A 21,340-nucleotide genomic window follows, 5' to 3' on the forward strand; every position below is an offset into this window, starting at 1 on the left:
GAAAAAGTTTTTCCGCATCTCAGTTCTAAGTCTGAGTCTGGTGGTGTGAGTTTTTAATGAAGATAAGATTATACAGAAACACAAAGAACCGCAGTTGCTGCATACGATTATACAGCCTCCTTGGTTGAACATCCTGTCAACATACACTGCTTGAATGCAAGTATCATGATTGTGCATAACTTGTAGCTCGGAAAAGATTAAAATTGACAGCGTGCAAAACAGCCTGAAGGAGGGTCCCAACCCAAAATGTCATATGTCCATTCACTCCATGTAAGGCAGTAGCTCCACCGCAATGCCACTGTGCTGCCTAATAATTGTCCTCAATAATAGTCAAAATTGTGAGTTTTGGAAGGTTGTCAGAAGTGAATACAGTATTTTTTGTAGATTATACACGCTACACCATTGGTGGGGGCAATGAATGTTGAGGGTGGCGTACCAGGTGTCAATGGAGTGGGCTACTTGTCCTACATAGTGTTGAGTTTCTTGAGAGTTGATGCAAAAGTTAGTGGGTTTGCAGATAGTGAATATGGTTGTGAAAGATTGCAGCAGGGTGTGCATCGAATGGCCAGATGGGCGGCGGAATGGTTGATGGAATTTAATACAGAAAAGTGTAAGGTGTTGTATTTTGGGATGTCGAACAAGGGCAGGACCTACACAGTAAATGGTGGTCCTGTGGGTAGCGTTGTAGAACAGAGGGATCTAGGAGGGATCTAGGATCTCCGTCAGGACAGTTCGTCTGTTTGTTTTTATGTCTTGACTGTTTTTGTAAAGCGTCTTTGAGCACTTGGAAAAGCGCTATATAAAATAAATGTTTATTATTATTATTATTATTATTATTATTATTAACATGTGCATGGTTCCTTGAAGGTCGAGTCGTAGGTAGATAAGGTGGTCAAAAAGGCTTTTAGCACTTTGGCCGTCATCAGTCAGAGTATTGAGTATAGAAGTTGGGAGGTCATGTTGCAGTTGTAGAAGATGTTGGTGAGACTGCATTTAGAATATTGTGTTCAGTTCTGGGCACCCTGTTATAGGAAGAATATTGCCAAGCTTGAAAGGGTTCAGAAAAGATTTACGAGGATGTTGCCTGGACTAGAGGGTGTGAGCTGTAGGGCGAGGTTGAGTAGGCTAGGTCTCTATTCCATGGAAAGCAGGAGGATGAGGGGAGATGTTAGGGAGGTATACAAAATCATGAGAAGAATAAATCAGGTAGATGCACAGAGTCTTTTGCTCAGAGTAGGGAAATCGAGGACCAGAGGACATTGGTTCAAGGTGAAGGGGAAAAGATTTAATAGGAATCCGAGGGGTAACTTTTTTACACCAAGGGTGGTGGGTGTATGGAACAAGCTGCCAGAGGAGGTAGTTAAGGCTGGGGCAATCCCATTGTTTAAGAAACAGTTAGACAGGTACATGGATAGGACAGGTTTGGAGGGATATGGACCAAGTGCAGGCAAGTGGGACGTGTAGCTGGGACATTGTTGGCCGGTGTGGGCGCGTTGGGCCAAAGGACTTGTTTCCACACTGTATCACTATGACTCTATGACACTGAACCTGTGAGTGGAGAGTATTCCGTCACACTCCTGACGTGCTTAGTAGGTGGCGGAAAGGTTTTTGATTGTCGGAAGATGGATCATTCACTGCAGAATACAGTCTCTGATGTACTCCTATAGCTGTGGTATTTGTACGGCTGGTTTATTTATGTTTTTGGATCCCAGGAAGTTAATGGTGGATTACTGAATGATAGTAATGCCATTGAATGTCAAGTGTACATGGTTAAACTCTGTTGGAGAAAGTCATTGCCTAGCACTTTCGATGACATGAAAATTACTTGTCAATTACTGGCTGTGCATATGCTTTTGAACTGCCAGCTCTGAGTTAATTCACAATTTTCCTGTTTTTAGTGGGCTGTCAATTTTTAAAGGTTTTTTCTTTTCCTTCCTCAACAATCGGTGTCATAGTGGTGCAGCGAGGAAAGATGTTGCCTCACAGCACTGCAGATTTGGCTATGATCCTGACCTTCGTGCTGTCTATGTGGAGTTTGCACATTCTCCCTGTGACAGCATGGGTTTCTGCGGGTGCTCCCACTTTTCCTCCCACTTCCCGAAGATATTCGTGCTTGTTGATTAATTGAGCTCTGTAAATTGCTCCCTAATGTGTAGGGAGTAAATGAGTGAGTGAGATAATACAGAACTATTATTGATCCTGATCTTGGGTGCTGTCTGTGTGGAGTTTGCACGTTCTCCCTGTGACAGCGTGGGGTTTCTCCAAATGCTCCGATTTCCTCCCACGATCCAACGACATGCATATTTATAGGTTAATTGGCTTCTGTTAATTGTCTATAGCGTGTACGATAGAACTAGTGTATGGGTGATCATTGGTTGGTGTGGGCTGAAGGGCCTGTTTCTACACTGTATCTCTAAACTTAACTCAACTCGCGTGAACGGGTGATCAATGGTCAGCATAGACTCGGTGGGCCGAAGGGCCTGTTTCCATGCTGTATCTCTCTGAGCTAAACTAAACCAACATGTCTTTCCGCTGACTGCTTAGTACGCACCAAAAGCTTTTCACTGTACCTCGGCACACGTGTCAATAAACTAAACTAAACATTCCTTGCTTTAATTTCATAAACTAAATTTCAGAAACTTCATAATTTCATAATTTCATAAACTAAACTAAACATTCCTTGCTTTAATTTCTTTTGCAGAAAACTGAAGTAATTGAGGAAGCATTTGCTGGGTGAGTGTACATTTTCACATCTTAGTAATTTTGAGCTATAGCTAATTAGAAGTTGACCTTATTTACAATAAATTCTTTATTAGGAAATCTATATTTGGCACCACCTACTCAAACTGAATTAATTTAGTTTTTAAAAAATATCTGCATTTGGTGAGAGCACTGACAGCAATGCTTAAATTTGCATTTGTTACTGATATTGTACCTAAAATGATGCTTGGGGCAATGAAATCTCAATGAAATATATTAGCAGCTATGTTTCCTATTGAAAAGATTTTCAAAACTATTGTCTGTAAAGATACATTATTGTCTCCTAAGGTAATGAAAACTGTTATATAGTTTAAGCCTTTATTTTCAGTCAAGCAAACTCTGGATCTGTCCACATTCCTCAACTGAGTCTAAGCCCAGGAGTTGGTCAATGGATATTTCCAGGTTGACTCCACCTGCTTGTGTTGAATTAATTGTACCTCTCTTCACTTTTACACAGCTTATGTCATCTATTCCCTGTTCTCGAGCAGATCTATTTTCTCTGTTGTTTCTTTATAAAACTTAACCACCGACTGTTAATTGTCTAACTCCAATATATGAATCCATTTTTCTATAACTACATTTAAGGTAATCTGAAGCCATCTATTTTAAAATATTTTTTTCACAGTATGTTTATGGACACAGCTGAAGATGAGAGAACCAAACTGATCAGTTGCCTTGGAGCATTCAGACAACTCTGGATGACACTTCCTCAGGTTAGAATCCAAGCAACAGTATTTACCTGAAACATGCTTTCAGTTACAGTTGACTTTCTTCATTCTATATAAAATCTTTCAATGATATATTGATAACTGCTTTTGAATGCCAGGAATCTCACGAACAGTGTGTGCAGTGGATTGCTCGCTTCATCCATGGACAGCACAACCCCAAGAGGATTTCCTTTCTATACGACTGCTTGGCAATGGCAGTTGAAAGTGGACTGCTGCCCCCCAGGTACACATGAAAGAAGAAAGCCAAGACTTTTAATTATTTGTGGGATAAAATCAATGCGTAACAATACAGGTTATGAAATAATTGCTGTTTCCTGTTGATATTTTGATTTTCTCCATTCCTTTCAAATATTAATTTAATTTAAAAGTGAGTTTTTTTTAGATTGTCTGCCTTACTTGGCCCTTTGCCATGTTATTAGAAGACAAATGAAGTGTTTTGGTCTGGGGGGGGGATTGCTATTCTAATTTCTTGAAATTTACAGCAAAGCCAACCACTGGCATTTTCCTTGAGTGTTTGGGGAATAGCCCCACGGGGTTTATATAACACAGTAAGTGGCTCCGAATTCGCAATGGCTGGCTGCAATCTTAGTCTAGCCTCATGGGACCCGATGAAATTGCATTAATGTTTAAGGTTGCACAACAAACAAAAAACTCAGTCTTGGGCTTGAGTCAGGTTCATATTAGCCATAACTGAGTCTGATTCAGCTCTGGTTTTAATTTTATACCCAAGCAGATTATTAGTACAAGCAATTTTACGGGCAAAGCAAACTGCTCACCAGTATTGATGTGCTGATTAAGTACACCTTGTGATTTCTGGTTTAAAACAAATGCATTCCAATGATGAAAGAACTGTATCAATGAGAAATGGTGACTTAGTGAAAAAGAGAGAATGCAAAATACAAACCTTGATTGAGCAGATTAGCCTGCATTTAATACTGAAGGAATTGATTAGCATGAAGAAATGAACTTGGACATTCTAGATAACTTGCTTCACCAGAGGGATTTTCCTTCTACCCAGCATAAAATGTGAGTAAAATTGGAGGACTGCGATTGCATATGTCATAGGTTAGGTAACTACTATAGATGATGATCTTTAAAAATAAATTCCACTCGATAATTGAGATTCTGAAGTGATTTCTGTATTTATTTACCAGGCTGGTCTGTGAATCGTTAATCAACTCTGAAAGTCTGGAATGGGAGAGAATGCAGCTTTGGGCTCTAACCTTTAGACTGATTCGAAAAATAATTGGAGGTGTTGACTACAAGGTACTATGCAAAGAACTAATTAACTCACCAAGATGCTAGTAATTTCTAATTATGTATAAAGAATGCTTAAATTAAAATTATTTATTGTTGCTAGTGATTGAAATAAATCTCTCAATGAGTAATGGTCAAAAGTCTAATGTGATTTTGTTAAAGTAATATTGGAGCCTTAAATGTGTGCTTAGAGCTAATAAAGGTTTATCTTCAGAATTGTATTGAACTCGTGAACTTCATGGGATATTTGTCAATATTAATCTTTAAAACACAATTTAATCTCTTTTTAGGGTGTAAGAGATCTATTGAAAGCAATTTTAGAGAAAATTCAAACGATTCCTAACACCGTCAGCTCTGCTGTTGTTCAGCAATTGCAAACAGCCAAAGATGTAAGTTTTTGGTATATTTTTTCCCGTGTTTGGAAGTAATCTTAAACCTCGGCTTGTTTGGGACGGTGCTGATACTTTAATGCTAAGGTGGGATGAAAAGATTGTGCAACTTGTACTTTTTTGAAAATCGTGACCTTTGATACAGTAATCATTAATAGCAAGTAGGTGCCTAATCAATATCCTGCAAGTGCAAATTTTTACATTTAAGCTATATATTTTTTCATTGATATATTAGGCTGGCAAAACCAATATTTAATTTTGTTTTGTTTTAAATTGAATAGTTTAAATATTTTTCTTTTGAACATGTAATGGTTGTTCCTTTCCTTAATCTTTCCAGGTTGTGGCATATATCCTGGACAGAAATGCTTGTCTGTTACCAGCATATTTTGCAGTTACTGAGATTAGGAAGCTTTATCCAGAAGGAAAGTTGTCTCATTGGGTAAGGGACTCCTGCATTGTTCTCTGCTGTGAGTGATCCTGGTGCAAAATGAGTGAATAAAAGGAGAAAGTAATACGGACACAAGATGATGGGAACAGGACACCTGTCCCCTCAAAAGTGGCCCATTGTTCAGTATGAGATTGCTTGATTTGCCACAGGCCTTGACTCTTCCTCTGTGCCAATTCATGTAAACTTTGATTCCCCAACCTTTCAAAAATTACCTGCCTCCTCTTTAAATTCCTCTAGCTATCTTCCCTACACAGTCCTCTTGAGGTAGAAACTTCAAGAGAACATCATTCTCTGCGAAAAGACATTTTTGCATATCCAACTGCCTCCTTAATTTGTAATTGTGTTCCCTTGTCCAAGACTCTTCCCCTTGGGGAAACATCTCAGCATCTGCTTCGTTACACTCCTTTAGCTCTTTGTATATTTCAATAAGATTATCCCTGTAAACACCAAAGTATACACATCCAACTTTTTTTAAGCTGTTCGTGATAGGGTAACCCACACAACCCAGGAAATGACTGAGTAAATTCCTTCTGGGCTCCCTCTAATTTTGCTATATCCTTTCTTAAACAAGGAAACCAAAACTGCATGCACGACTCCAGGCATAACATCCCCAGCACCCTGTACAATGTATCCATACCATTCCATTTTTAAGCGCCAACCCCCTGCAGTAAAGTCCAATATGCCATTGCCTTTTTAATTACTTGCCTTACCTGCATACGTTTTGTGGACTAGAAAAAACAAATCCCTCTTGACTCCACTACTTTACACTGCTCCTTTTGATTTATTTTTACCGAAGTGCACAACCTCACACTTTCCTTTATTAAAACTTTGCCAAGTTTTCACCTACTCATTCTAACTGTTTATGTCCTATTGCAGAATTCAAATATCCTGTATGCCTTCCTAGATGCCTTTGTGTCATCAGCAAAGTTGGTTGCATTCAGTCCTTGTGTAAATTATTAACATAGGTAGTAAATAATTGAGAGATCCTTGGGGAACTCTTCTAGTTGCATCTTTCCAGTTTGAAAACAACCTTTTCTGCCAGATTTTCAATCTTCTGTGCAATCTTTAATCCTTGTTTACATACCTCTCCAAGTATCATGAACGCTTATCTTGTGCACTAATATTTAACATTGACTGTAACATATTACCAAAAGTCTTCTGAAATCCAAATTCCAGACATCTGCACGATCCCCTCTATAGACTCTGACTAAAGGGCCTGTCCCACTTTGGCGATTTTAAGGCGACTGCCGGCGACTAGACTTGGGTGTCGTGGCATGATCGTGAGGAGTCTTCCAAAAATCGTAGTGGATCTCAGCACGTCGCTGAGAAATCATCCGGTTTGAAATTTCTCGGTGACAGCTGACTTGTAGGCAGGTATCGTTGCTTATTGCGGATGCTGTCGCATGCTGCCCCCAGGTTTGATAGGTTTTCTTAGATGCATTTAGAAGCACATAATAATAATAATAATAATAATAATAATAATGCATTACATTTATATAGCGCTTTTCATGTACTCAAAGACGCTTTACAGGGATTTAGAGAACAGGGAAATGTTTTTTCAAAATCATTTTTTCAAAAGTCATTTCAAAATACTATAAAATGCTTGTGTTTAACCAATTTATTTACCGTCTGGACATTTGACAGGTAGATTGGAGGCGACAGTTTGACGGTCAGTTTGACGTGGGAATTTTCGCGATGTTTATGGCCATCAGCCATTACATTTAAAGTGGGCTCCCAACCCAGATATGCAACCCAGAAACCAGATATGCATCTCCTGTACATTTTCAAAGAATGCCCACACACTTTTCATAAAAATCCACTTAACCACTTAAATTTTAAAAAAAATACAGCTATTAGTAAACTGGAAGTAAACACAGTTTATGCCTTGTTACAGTGAAGCTTGGTTTTTAAGTAACCCATACAAGATGTTATAGTTCAAAACTCTCAAGTACTTACCGACTTGTCAGTGATTTCAGCAAAAATTAGGGCGCCGGAGAAGCATTGACAGCATGGGAATTTTGCGATATTTCGGAAGACGGTGTAATCTCAATCTGACTCGGCATTATCGTGGGCATTGTCATCGGGCAAAAGAAAATTTTGGCGATCTGCTACGACTTTGACAGTCGCCGGTAGTCACCAAAAAAATCGCTTAAGTGTGACAGGCCCTTAATACATCTTCAAGGAATTCTAACAAATTTGTCAATCGTGGTTTTACTTTTCATAAGATCGTGTTGACTTGATTACACTGAGCTTTTCGAAATGACTAGTTATTCCTTCCTTGAATATTATTTTGAGCATCTTTCCAAAAACAGTTAAGCTAACCGACATACAGTTTCCAGTCTTTTGCCTCCCTTCCTTCTTGAAAATGAGCGTCACAGTTGCAGTTTTCAATCTACATATACCGTCTTGGAACTGAAGCAAGCTTTGAAAACTTCCAACCACTTCTGCAGCTACATTCTTGAGTGCAGGCCTTCAAGTACTGCAACTTATTTGTTTCCAATCTCTCTGGAATTCTACATTTTCCTTAACCTCTTTCTTTTCCCTATTTAATATAACAGGTCTATAACATGGAGGTAATAGACCTGTTACAAATCTTAAACTAATTGCACAAAGATTGGAGGAAATCTCAACAAAGGGGTCTGGAATATTCTATTTAAAAAATCATAGTGGAAGCAGAAACTTTGATCATGTTTCTAAGATAGTGATGAGATGTAACTTGCAAGGTCACCGTCTGAGAGCTGGGAATTGGGGTAAATTTTATAGCTCTTGTTTTTGGTTGGCATAGACAGAACAGGCCTCCAGTGCTGTAAATATCTATTCTATGGTATTTTTTATTTTCTGCAGAATATATTATTATTCTTGAGAAATAAGGTATGGCTTTAGAATTTAATGATTTTTGAAAGCAATTAGGTGAAATCTTTAGAAGTGCTGTAAAATATCATTGATCTCAATTTCAAATATTATTATTAATACAAGCTTCTCCATAGCAACATTAAAATATTTTTATCTCAAAGTTCTCATGCATTGAAGAAATTGGATATCATTATTTGGTTGTCTTTCACTTTAATAACCACATCTTAATTCTTATGAATTCTTATACATTTTAATGCCAAACATATTTATTAATTTATTTTGTATAAAAATCTGTTTTATAATTTTTCCTGCAGTTGCTAGGCAACCTGGCTTCTGATTTTGTGGATAGCTTCAGACCCACAGCACGAATCAACTCCATATGTGGTAAGAGCATAAACAATCTCTTTGAACTTCATGAATATGTTACACTTCAAGTGGAGTAGCATAGTTGATTTTTTAAGCACGTTTGTGCTCTTTCACCAAAAAACAAAAAAAGCTGTTGATAGAGAGGTTCATAGTTGCTGAGGTTAGTGTTGCTTGGTGTTCAAAAGCTTGATGGTTGCTGCGAAGAAGCTATTGAACCTGGTGATCATAATTTCCTTCTTCCTGTTAGGAGCAAAATAAGAGACTTTCCCTGAGGTGGTGTTAGTCTTTGATAATATTACTCACCTTTTCGTGGCAGCGCCTCTTATAAATCCAGTTGGTGGGAAGGTCTGCCTTGACCTACGCTATCTCCCAGTTGCCAAACTCCCCTTCCCGTTCCCATGCTGACCTTTCTGACCTGGGCCTCCTCCACTGTCGGTGTGAGGCCACATGCAAATTGGAGGAACAGCACCTTATATTTTCTTTGGGCAACTTATAACCTAGCGATATGATTATTGATTTCTCTCATTTCAAGTAACCCATGCATCCCTCCCCATCCCTAGTCGTCCTGTTAGGTTCACTGTTCATATCACTTCGTTATCACCTCTTCCATAGCCAACCTTTTCCTGGGTCATCGGTGCCGACTCCGATTTGTTCTGTACCTTTTCATATCTCTAGTCAGAAGTCCCTCTCCTCTGACTCTCAGTCTGGAAAAGGGTCTTGACCCAAAAAGTCACCTATTCCTTTGCTCCTGAGATGCTGCTCGTCCCGCTGAGTTACTCCAGCGTTTTGTGTCTATCTTAGGTCAGTACCTGTGATAAGCCAAGCCGTGTCTACCACTCTCTGTGATTTCCTTTGTTCCTAGCCGTTCGACTTGCTCAACCCAGCCGTGATGCAACCAGTCAGTGTGCACCGCCAGAGGTTCAATAAAGTATTTGTTGACATACTGAATCTCCTCAAATTTCTAAGAAAGTAGAGCCGTTAATGAGCTGTCTTTAAGATTGCCACAATATGTTGGGCCCAGGATCCTCAGAGATATGCACACCCAGAAAGCAGAAACTGTTGACTCTCGCTACTGCTGTCCCACCAATGTAAACAGATTTGTGGACCCTCAGCTTTCCTCTCCTGAAGTCAACAATCAGTTCCTTGGTCACGCTGACTTGAGAGCAACATTGTTGTTTTGGTACCATTGTATCAGATTTTCAATCTCTCTCCTGTACTGTGATTCACCATTACCCGTTCTTTATCCAGCAATAGTGACGTTGTCAGCAAATTTAAAGGTACCTTTGGAACTGTGGCTCATTGTCATGGGTAAAGAGATAGTAGTGCAGGGGACTGAGCACATAGCCTTGAGGTGCTCGTGTGTTGATGGTTATCGAGGAGAAATGTTATCGCCAATTCCTAATGATTGTGGTCTGCCAATGAGGAAGTTGGAGATCCAGTTACATAGGGATGGGCAGAGACCCAGTTCTCTGCCTGACTGAGTTCTACCAGCATCTCTGCTTTGTGCTATTTTAATTTTGGTGGAGATTTACAGTTATGTGATTATTATAAAGTGATTAACTACTTTTTAGAAACACCCCATTCACATTGCGTTGTGTATGCTTTTTCTGTATGCGAAGAAATAATTTACGTGAATGGTCTTTCTCGTTCGTAACTTACACTTTTGTATTTTATATAAAATATTAATGTTATTAGAATGGTTTAGTCCTTTATGACATGTCATGATAAGCTTTTTGTAGGAATACAAAATGTTGATTTTGTTTTTGTTTTTTTGTGGAATGGTAGGTATAGGAGTATATAATATAATAATCATTCCCTTAGAACATAAAGGTCAATTGCCTCATCATGTAACTGGTTGGCTGCATTTAATTGTAACCTTAAATAATTTTTCTCTTCAAGAATTCATTCACCTCCCATATGAAATACTCTGATTATTTCATGAACAATCCTTCCAACACCTTACAATCAAATAATTATGATTCTTCAAAATTGGTATTAAATTTAAATCTTTTGAATAGTAGAGCACTTTGGTTAGCATCTTTAAAAAGATAAATGTCATCAACAGCTTAAAATAAGAAATCCGCATCTTAGGATGTGGTAGGGAAGATGGCAAAGTGGTGAAAGGAAGAACATTGGGTTACCTTTTCTGGTTGGAAATATTTTCTCAGAATCATGAGCTGTTATAAATGGACAGTTGTAAGAAGAAATAGAGAAGGCGGAAAAGGCTGAGAAAATAAAAAGGAATGCCATGTGATGTGCTGAAGGACAGGAATTGATTGGATTACATTTGATAGTTGCAAGAACAGGAACAATGAACAGAAACATAGGAAATGTGTGCAAGACCCAGAAAATATGAAATTTAGAACAGAATAACTGAGAAAGGGAAGCATTGGGGCTTGGGCATGTCATTGGGGAGAATGCAGGAGAATGGGGTTAGGGAGAAATAGATCAGCCATGATTGAATGACCGAGTAGACTTGACGGGCCGAATGGCCTCGATCTACTCCTATTCTTTATGACCTAACGACTCATGTGGTGAATTTGAGGTACAAGAAAAAGTTAGATATCTCACCAGAGGAAATGAGATCAGTGACGACTGAGGGATGATTTTCTTTTTAATATCTTTATTCACTAATTGCCATTGTGAAGGCAAGAAACTGTTTCCATGAATGATGGAGTCCGTCTGGTGAAGACGGAAGGTGGTGTTAATGTGGGGTTTGGTGAGGGATGTGGAGGTGTTGGTTTTCCCATGCATCAACTGCCCTTCTTTGTGGGATAGATCAAGGATGTAGGTGATGTTGTCATAGTTGCCTGGGTGAATAACTGCAGTATATTTTGATGGAATGAATGCTGAGGGTGGCAGATGGGGTGCAAATTTTGAAAGCTGCTTTATCCTACATGTTACGAAGCACGCTATCGGTTTTTGGAGCTGTTTTCATTCCAACAAGTTGCGAGTATCATGCTCCAAATTTGCATCTTGTAGATAGTCGAAAAACTTTGGGGTCCAGCAGGTGAGTTGGAGGTGAGTTGGTTGCAACAGGATACCCAGCCTCTAATATATTCTTGTACCGCAGTAGTGGTGTGGCTGCCCCAATTGAGTTTCTGGTTCTGGGAGTAGACTGTGATGTTAATTCAATAGACAATAGGTGCAGGAGTAGGCCATTCGGCCCTTCGAGCCAGCACCGCCATTCAATGTGATCATGGCTGATCATTCACAATCAGTACCCCGTCCTTGCCTTCTCCCTATACCCCCTGGCTCCGCTATCATTAAGAGCTCTATCTAGCTCTCTCTTGAAAACCTCCAGAGATTTGGCCTCCACTGCCTTCTGAGGCAGAGAATTCTTGTCACAAAGGCCCACATGCCATTAGCTTTCTTCACTGCCTGCTGTACCTGCATGCTAACTTTAAGTGACTGATGAACAAGGACACCCAGATCTCTTTGTACTTCCCCATGACTTGACACCATTCAGATAATAATCTGCCTTCCTGTTCTTACCACCAAAGTGGATAACCTCACATTTATCCACATTAAACTGCATCTGCCCACTCACACAATCTGTCCAAGTCACCCTTCATTCTCATAGCATCCTCCTCACAGTTCACACTGCCACCCAGCTTTGTGTCATCCGCAAATTTGCTAATGTTACTTTTAATCCCTTCATCTAAGTTATTAATGTATATTGTAAATAGCTGTGGTCCCAGCACCGAGCCTTGCGGTACCCCACTAGTCACTGCCTGCCATTCTGAAAGGGACCCGTTAATCCCTACTCTTTGTTTCCTGTCTGCTAACCAATTTTCTATCCATGTCAGTACCCTACCCCCAATACCACGTGCTCTAATTTTGCCCATTAATCTCCTATGTGGGACCTTATCATAGGCTTTCTGAAAGTCCAGGTACACTGCATCCACTGGCTCTCCCTTGTCCATTTTCTTAGTTACATCCTCAAATTTTTTTTTTAATTGAATGTCAATGGCAGGGTGGTTAGATGCTCGTTTGTTCAAAATGGTCATTGCTTGGACTGTTGTTCATGATCAGCTCATGCTTTATTGGGCGGCATAGTGGTTTGGCAGTAGAGTTGCTGCCTTACAGCGCCATAGGCATGGGTTTGATCCTGACAATGGGTGCTGTCTGTATGGGGTTTGTATGTTTTCCTTTCCCCAGGTGCTCCGCTTTCCTCTCACACTCCAAAAAGATGCAGAGTTTGTAGGTTTATTGGCTTCTATAAATTGTAAACGATCCCTAGTGTGTGCAATAGTGTTGGTGTATGGGTTGATCACTGGTCAGCACGAGCTCCGTGGGGCGAAGGGCCTGTGTCCAAGCTGCATCTCAAAAGTCGAAAGCCTGCATGCAGCAAGACCCAAGTGACATGCAGGCACAGATTGCTCTATTTCCTTCGGAGTTGTGGTGGCTTAGGATTCAGTGGTGGATTTGTGGTCCAGAAAGGGAGTAGAGTTGTCAATAGTGTTGTTGAACAATTTTTTTTAAATGAGATTTATTTGCATTCTATTTGCACCGTAAAATATTATTTAAGAACATCTCATGGATGGGTTTTCTAGATAAAATTTAAGTCTTTTTGTCCAGATTACCATTGTCTTATGTTTCACCATCTCTGTTATCTCCTTCAGTCGTTCAGTGAGTTCCTTTGAAACATCATTGATATCTCGGAGTTATGTATTTCTAAGGTGTGGTCGCTGTTACATGTACCAGTGTCCATGTTTAAAATATTTTTTATGTTTAACTTCATTAATTATTTTGTAGTTGTTTTTCTCTGTTACATTCCCTCCATTTTCAATTTGAAAGTTCCATTTCTGTGACTGCTATTATGCATTGCCCCTTCTATGTGGTGTCACTATTGATGGCATTGAATTTTGGCTTACAACCCCTTCAACCTGAAACTTCTGTATGAATGTTCCTTCTTTTCATTTCCTTCTCCTTTAAAACCCTTCCCCTCTCTGCACTAAAAATACATCATCCTAATTTCAGCTCCTTTGGCATGAACCTATTTTTATCACAACATCTGTTTTCATTGCCTGTTCTCTACTTTGATAAACATGTTTTCTTTTTGATTAGGTTTGGATTTTCAGCAAAATATCATTGACTCACAAAGTCTTCATTTAAGATTTTATTTTGTACAAAATTACTGGAATCTTAATGGGAGAATGCAACCTGACTCAAGGAACAAATTAAAACTGATTATATGTTATGGGCAATTTGAAAGTAAATGATCCATTTAAGAAGCTTAAGAACTCTTTCTTACTTTCTTTCCATGCACTGAATGGCCAGGACGTTGCAGTCTTTTGCCTGTAGTGAATAACTCCGGTGCAATCTGTAATTCTTGGAAATTGGATCCAACAACACTCCGTTTTCCTTTGAGAGGACTCTTGCCATATGATAAGGTAAATCATATGCTAGACATTATTTTGGTTAAACCCATTCGTATATTTAATAATTAAGCAAGAAATAGCTTTAAAGAATGTTCAAATAAGCTATTTATTGTGAATTATTTCAGCAGCATATGTTATGCTTCTTAAATGTTCCTCGTTGTGTCATGAATTTCTGGGTATGATGTTTCCATTAACAGCATATCCGTATCCCTCATAAACATAAGTGAACTTGTCTTTTGTTATGACAACAATCTTTGCTTACATTAATATTATCTGCACTACTATAATACTCATAATCTACCAAGAACATCTCAAGGTCCTTCACAGCATTGCCATTATACAGGCGACTGCTGTGATACAGTGTTAGGATAGCGGAAATTCGCACTTACATAATTCACAAATCAGTATCCAATAATTTGAGACACCAAATAAAATTTGTAGGAAAGAACTGCAGATGCTAGTTTAAATCGAAGGTAGGCACAAAATACTGGAGTAACTCAGCGGGACAGACAGCATCGCTGGAGAGAAGGATGGGTGACGTTTCGGGTTGAGACCCTTTTGACCCTTGATGCTGCTTCTCATTATGGAACATTACGATACCAGACCATTTTCTTGGAACACCCCACAGCCTTAATGCAGGGATTGTCAAAACATTGACGTCAAGTAACATCAGGAGATATTAGGACAAATGACTAAAGGCTTAATCAAATAGGTTTTGGAAGTGAGGTCCAGAGTTTAATGCCAAGGCAGCCAAAGACATGACCACCATTGGTGGAGCGATTTTATATATGGAGGATCACGTATCTTGGAAAATTGTTGGGCTGGAGGAGATAGCATAGACAAGGATAGGAGTAAGACTATAAAAGGTTTTGAGAACAAGGATCAGTGTTTTAATATCGAGGGCTCCTTAACATTTTTAATGCATTTTTACTTTCCATTCTTGCCAGATAGGTAGTTGGCATTTTCTTGGTTTGTTTGGTAATCTAGAAATATTCTGATAATTATTAGAAGTTGATGTCCATTATTTTACATTTGCCATTAACACTGCATACAGGTTTATCTACAAATTCCAGCTTTTGTTGAGTATTAAATAGTTGTTGACATACTTTCATCTTTTGTAAACAAAGCTTTTTCTGGATCTTTTTCTGGGCTGGGTCTTGCTCAATTCAGCTACCGGGGGCCAATTTTGTTGGCTCTCCATGACCCTTAGTTTAGATAACAAATTGATCATTTTTGCCAAAGTGTCGAGGTCTCAACCTTCTGAAGCCTTGTCAAGCTTTAACAGAAAGCAAAGCCATTGGCAGAGTTGTACAGCTATCAAGTATTTCAACAGCTCAGAAGCATTTAAAACGATTAAAATTTATCCAAATTGTTTTTTAATTTAGGAATGTTGTGGAAAAATAATAACTGACAAAGATCATTTGCAATAATTAATAACAGTAAAATGAAATAATTTTGAAAATGGTTTACCCTTTCCATTCTAATCTGTGATCCTTAAAATTAATGGCATCTCAGAACTTGCACTGAGTCTCGATAAGAAATTGGGCTTGATTGGGAGTCCAGTGGTCGGGTGAACTAACAGATTCACCCTCTTTGAATATTTCAGTATATACTGGACTTGTAACTCATCAGGACTTCCACCTGAATAGCCATTCTATTTGGCACAATACTAGGCTTTTTAGCAAGCAATGTTGGTAAGAGGTCATTTTTCACAGCAAACAGATAAAACATATTTTTTTTATCTATGACTGGATAACAAAATAAGAGTTCCAAGATAATTCTGATGTTTAAAGTACAAACTTTTTTATTTTGTGTGTTTAGAGACAATTATCTTGAAAGTGCCAAGGAATATTGGTTTTATTAACTTGTATATCGATGTTGGCTTGCAGTGTAAACTGCTTAATATTTTAATTTTACTTATAAAGCTCTTATTTATACTTAGTATTTTGAAAAAGATCGGTTTCATTTCAAATTAAGACATGATATGCTTTCACAGAGTAGGTGCAGTATCAAGCAAGCTAACCAATAGCCTTATACATAATATGTAGCTTCTTTTATATTTACTGAATGTTGCAAACAATTATTTGCCCTTGTGGAGACATTGTACACATGAAGTGGAATTGTATATCTGGGAAGTCAACAGTTAGAAACTTAAAGAAAAATAAATTATATTTACTGTGTTACAAATGATACATTTGTTATTTTCTTAGCACCTATTTTTGTCTGAGTGTGTTTAATGATAGTCATTTGATGTCAACTTTTAAATTTCATGTGGCAATGCCATTTGTTTGTATTGTACTGACAATTCCTACATAATTAAAGTAAAGGTAAGAACAGAAATGCTCAGCAGCCAAGTGTTAAGCAAAGAAATACTGCAGAAATTTCAGAGGTCGCTGAAATACTGCTCATATCAAGTTTGGTACAGATGTTCAAAAGAAACAAAAAAGATGTTTGAAGCTAATATTGTCAAGTTTTGCTAGTAAGGAACACTTGTAATACAAGATACGTAATCGTTTTTAACCCAGCGGGAAATCTTGGATGCTTCACAGCTTTATTATTTATTGAACAATTGATTTGTTTTAACCTGAAAAGAAAATGCTGGAATTAGCAGATCATGTAGCGTCTCTGGTGAGAACTGTGGAGCCAATGTTTCCATTATTAGAACAAAGAGCAAAAACCAGACTAGTTATAATTCATGATTTTAGCCTCACTTTTACTCTAATTAGTTCCTTATTTTTGTTGAGATTCAATGCTCTGTACACAGTACAAGATCTTTCAAGTTTTTTGAACAACACACTTATTTCTTTTCAGTTATCACATTTCTAAATTGTGCTAGCTTTAACTTTGCAAAGTTACATTTATGAAATGTGGTCTGAATTTATAAATTGTATTCATAAAGACCCATTTATTTTCTCATCTTAATTGATGGCATTTATGTGACTATTTGGTAACTTTTAACCTGTAGCTTCTTTGTAATATAAAATGTAGACAAATTATCATTCTTCCTGTTCACTTTTTCCATCATCATCGCACAAAGAGCAGCAACAGTCTGTAAACTTGTCTTATTATAATTCTTGTAATAGGACTATTGCACATCAATGGTAGAGGTCATAGTCATCTCACCTAATTCAAGTAAATTGACAATTTCAACCCACTATCTTGCCAATTTATGTTATATTTGCTTACTTAATACATTTTACACAAGCATGCCGTTATTTAAGAATATACCCAGATTCTGAGAACTGCGTTTTTTACATTTGTAATTATCCCCTCCCCTTTAATAACATTATTCCTTCTGTATGTATTGATTGGCCATGTGCGACATTACAGAAAATTGGCCTTTATATACATGACTTTTGTGAATTGACCGATTAAGTAACTGGTTTAAAGAATTTGCAACATTTAAAAAAAATCAGTAACCATGTCTACATTGACCTGAATCGTGTTTGGTAAGTAATACCAAAGTAAAACTTGCTGTTATGATTTTCTTGCCAATTTGAAGCAGAAATGTATTTTTAAAGTAGATGCTCTTGTTTGGAATTCTGGTTTCTGCTTCTGGGTTGTGTCCCCCAGACAAGAACATAGAAAAGTGGTGTGTTGGAACCATGGTGGTATGGATCATGAAGTTGTATGGATATGAAGTTATGCAGATAATGATTTGTACATTTGGGTGAAATTCTGGTCCACTTTTGTCACTTTAAAATCTAAATTTTGAACAAATCTGAGATCAGAATACCAACCTTAGTAAAGTAAGTGGGTTTCAGGTTTGGTGTCTGGCAGTTCCAACTTTTTTGAGCTTATTGAAGAATTGTTTAGATCTTCAAGCCACAAAGAAAGCAAATCATTAAAGGAAATAAATGGCAGAGTCGATTAGGAACGTTGTTGATGTTAAATACTGAATGCATTTTCAATCCTATTGAACCTTTAAGGAAGTTTCTGATGCAAAACATATTATATGATTCAAAAATAAATTTAGTGCAACTCCATATTCGAAAACCTTTAAGGGTCTGATCATAAAAGCAGAAGCTATTGCAATCAAATTGTTAGGGATGTATCCATTACCTTTATATTGCTATTGGACTTGAATAACAATTTCCATTATTTACAGTTGAATAGAAGAAAGTTTCTAGACCTCATAATAGCCAAACGATTTCAATCCCACTCCACATTTTATATATGTTTCTTTGAGAAGGAATATAGTATCAATAACTTTAGAGCAGAGGTGTCAAACTCATTTTAGGTCATGGGCCGGAATGGGCAAAATGCGACTTCATGAGGGCCGGATCAGGTGTGCAAGCGTGAACGCACGCCCACGTGCTCCCACAGCTTTTGTTGCCTTCGTTTTTTCAACCTGCTCTCATGTGTCTCAGTCTCTGCTATAACTACAAAGTGTTTCACTTTACGAATTTTGTTTCTTATGAAGATTGCCTAGCAAGCATTACTTTTATGATTGGTATCTAGGCCCAAGATAGAGTGGATATGAAATAATGTTTCCAGTAATAGGAGAGTCTAGGACCAGAGGTCACAGCATCAAAATAAAAGGTCATACATTCAAAATGAAGATGAGGAGGAATGGATGGTGAATCTGTGGAATTCATTGCTGCCGACATTGGGTATTTTTGAGGCAGAGATTGATAGGTCTTGATTAGGTTACAGGGAGAAAGAAGACAATAGAATGTGGTTGAGAAAGAAAATAGATCAGCCATGGTTGAATGGCAAAGTAGACTTGATGGGCTAAATGGCCTAATTCTGTACCCCTGAATTATAGTCTTCCTACAGTATTTATGTTTTGCCCACAATGGGCTGGCTGGGTGGTGAACAGCCAAACAGCAGCTACCCGGCATGTAGAAAGATGGTCTGCCCATCATCTCACCTGAAGGCCCCGCTGCCCATCCTTCTTAGGTCTTTCTTCCTTCTCCTCACATCCTCTCCCCTCACCTCTCATGTCCTTCTCTACCCTCACCTTCTCCCTCACCTGCCCTCTCCCTTTCCTCAGCTTATCCCTTCTCTCATCCCCACTTCCTTCCTTCCAACTACTCCCCCACTACCCTCCCTTACTTCATCCTCTCTCTTTCCTTACCTCGTCCCTGAACACCATTCCTTCTCTCATCTGCTCCTTTCCTCACCCCCTCCCTCCCTACTTCCTTTATTTACCACCTACTCCCCCACTCCCCTCCCTCGACACTCTCTCTTCCCTTCCTCATCTCTAAAAGCCCTCCCTTCCCTCATCTGCTCCCCCTCCCCTTCCTTTACCACCACCTTCTCCCTTCCCTCTTCACATCCCACCTAACCTTAACCCAAACCCAGAGCCCCCACCCTGGAGAGCAGCTCAGATTTTGGATCGCTGGCTGCGGCCCTATTCACAGTGCGGCGACTTCCCACCAGCCTCTATCCACGCACTCACTGGGTCTCAGTTACATTGCGGTGGTCTCTGTGGTGGCAGTCCACAACAACGCTGAGACTCCCCACCTTCCCCAGCGCCGGCCACTTCCCGCCCGCATCACCGCATGGCCGGATATGGCTGTAGCTTCCACTCACCCCCGGCCGATCGGACTTGCATTTTCCTTCTGCGCCAAATTCATATTTTCTGCGCGGTTAAGCAGTCATGTAGCTCACTTTCTGTGTATAATCTTGACAGCGTTTTTTTTTGCCAAATCATCCTGCGGGCCGAAATTGGACTGGGCCGGTAGTTTGACACCCCTGCTGTAGAGCATCTTTGAAAGATTAACCATTCTAAATGACTGCTATCATAGCTGAATTTGAAATCAATAAGAGCAGTCATACAAATTGTTCAAATTAAATTAACATTTTATGATTGAAATTGGACACCCAAATCCAATTTTAGCAAAGTAGATGGTGGGAGAAGGTTTTTTTCTGGCTGGAGAGTCAATAAATAGGCAGCCTGGTCTTAAGTGATTGGCATTCAGAGCTAAAAATCATAAGACATTTCTTGATACACAACTTGGAATTATATATCTTTGAATTCTCTATCTGTTAGAGGGTTAGGGATGCTTATTTATCTAGGGTATTCAAATTTACGATCATCAGATCTATGTTGTACAAGATTAGAGCGAATGGAGATCAGTGAGGAATGTAGAAAAACTCAAGTTGATCCATTGCCTCATTAACTAGCAATGCAGACAAACCTGTGTTCTTTTTCTAGGTCCAGTTATCTGGTACGTAACTCCATCAAAATCACTTCATCAGGAAACTTGTTTTCTTACAAAATATCCCAGAATTTTTATGATTAGATACTTCAGTGTTAAGTAAAGTATGTACTGTACTATAGTTCATAACCAAAGTTCAAATATATTTGTTAATGGTGTTTCTTTTCCTTCAGAGTTGGGTATTACGAGTCCTTTTGTTTAAACACTTCCCGAAAGATAAAATGAATATCAACTCTGTGTTTTGTTTCCCCAGGACCTGTTTGACCCACAGACTGCTCTATTGAGATATGTTTTAGAACAACCTTACTCCAGAGATATGGTCTGCAATATGCTAGGTCTAAATAAACAGGTACTGTGTCTCCCTGTATTTTGCCTTGGATTTAACTTCTAAATATAGCCTGCACTGTTCTTTTTCTCTTTTCTGTTGCTATGGCTAAATAAGCAAAACAATATTCAGCAAGAATAGCTAGACTGTAAGTTAGCATCAGTTTCTAATAGATTTAATCTAGTTACTTGAAATAGGAAAACAGTTTTAATCTTCCAGTTATAGATTGCCTTGTGGATGGGAATAGTAAAATACTGTAAATGCAGTATCTTATGAAAAATCAGTAGAATTAATGTAAAGAAATATGTGATTTGAGTTTTATTTACATTGCTTTAGCTATCAGGCCAGCCTCAAACATGAGTAATTGTACATTGGTTTTTGTGGGGCTTGGCCTGTCTGGGGCATTCTGAGGCTGGCCTCATAGTCACTGTTATGTCTTTCTTTTTTTCTTCCTTTATTTTTGTTCTGTCCTGTCTTGTCCTGCCCATCCTACAATGCTCTAGACCTTGAACATTGCTCAGGTATGTTTACAATCTTACTGTTGTATTGTGACTAACGAGATGCTGACTGCTTGGTAGCAACTGATGCCATTTTAGAGAATAAAGTAGATCTGCATGCTGGTATACATAGAGTATGTAGTGGTGTCTGTCGCTGTCTGCTACA

The 21,340-nt window shown here is 38.6% G+C and overlaps 1 protein-coding gene across 3 annotated transcripts in view; it reads left to right on the forward strand.

The window, feature by feature from the left end:
- The window catches only part of med23 (mediator complex subunit 23), a 68,512-nt gene that overhangs the window by 1,104 nt on the left and 46,068 nt on the right, over positions 1 to 21,340 (forward strand). For 2 of the 3 annotated variants that reach the window (XM_078399514.1, XM_078399515.1), the window contains exons 2-11: positions 2,702 to 2,733; positions 3,386 to 3,473; positions 3,587 to 3,711; positions 4,643 to 4,754; positions 5,036 to 5,134; positions 5,472 to 5,573; positions 8,750 to 8,819; positions 14,085 to 14,197; positions 20,606 to 20,701; positions 21,181 to 21,198. In XM_078399514.1, coding sequence (XP_078255640.1) covers positions 2,702 to 2,733; positions 3,386 to 3,473; positions 3,587 to 3,711; positions 4,643 to 4,754; positions 5,036 to 5,134; positions 5,472 to 5,573; positions 8,750 to 8,819; positions 14,085 to 14,197; positions 20,606 to 20,701; positions 21,181 to 21,198 — 855 coding nt within the window. The remainder of the gene's footprint in view (positions 1 to 2,701; positions 2,734 to 3,385; positions 3,474 to 3,586; positions 3,712 to 4,642; positions 4,755 to 5,035; positions 5,135 to 5,471; positions 5,574 to 8,749; positions 8,820 to 14,084; positions 14,198 to 20,605; positions 20,702 to 21,180; positions 21,199 to 21,340) is intronic. The other variant, XM_078399516.1, reaches the window with a different exon arrangement.

Source organism: Rhinoraja longicauda, chromosome 5 (genome assembly GCF_053455715.1).
Source record: "Rhinoraja longicauda isolate Sanriku21f chromosome 5, sRhiLon1.1, whole genome shotgun sequence".
In the NCBI taxonomy this organism is placed as follows: Eukaryota; Metazoa; Chordata; class Chondrichthyes; order Rajiformes; family Arhynchobatidae; genus Rhinoraja; species Rhinoraja longicauda.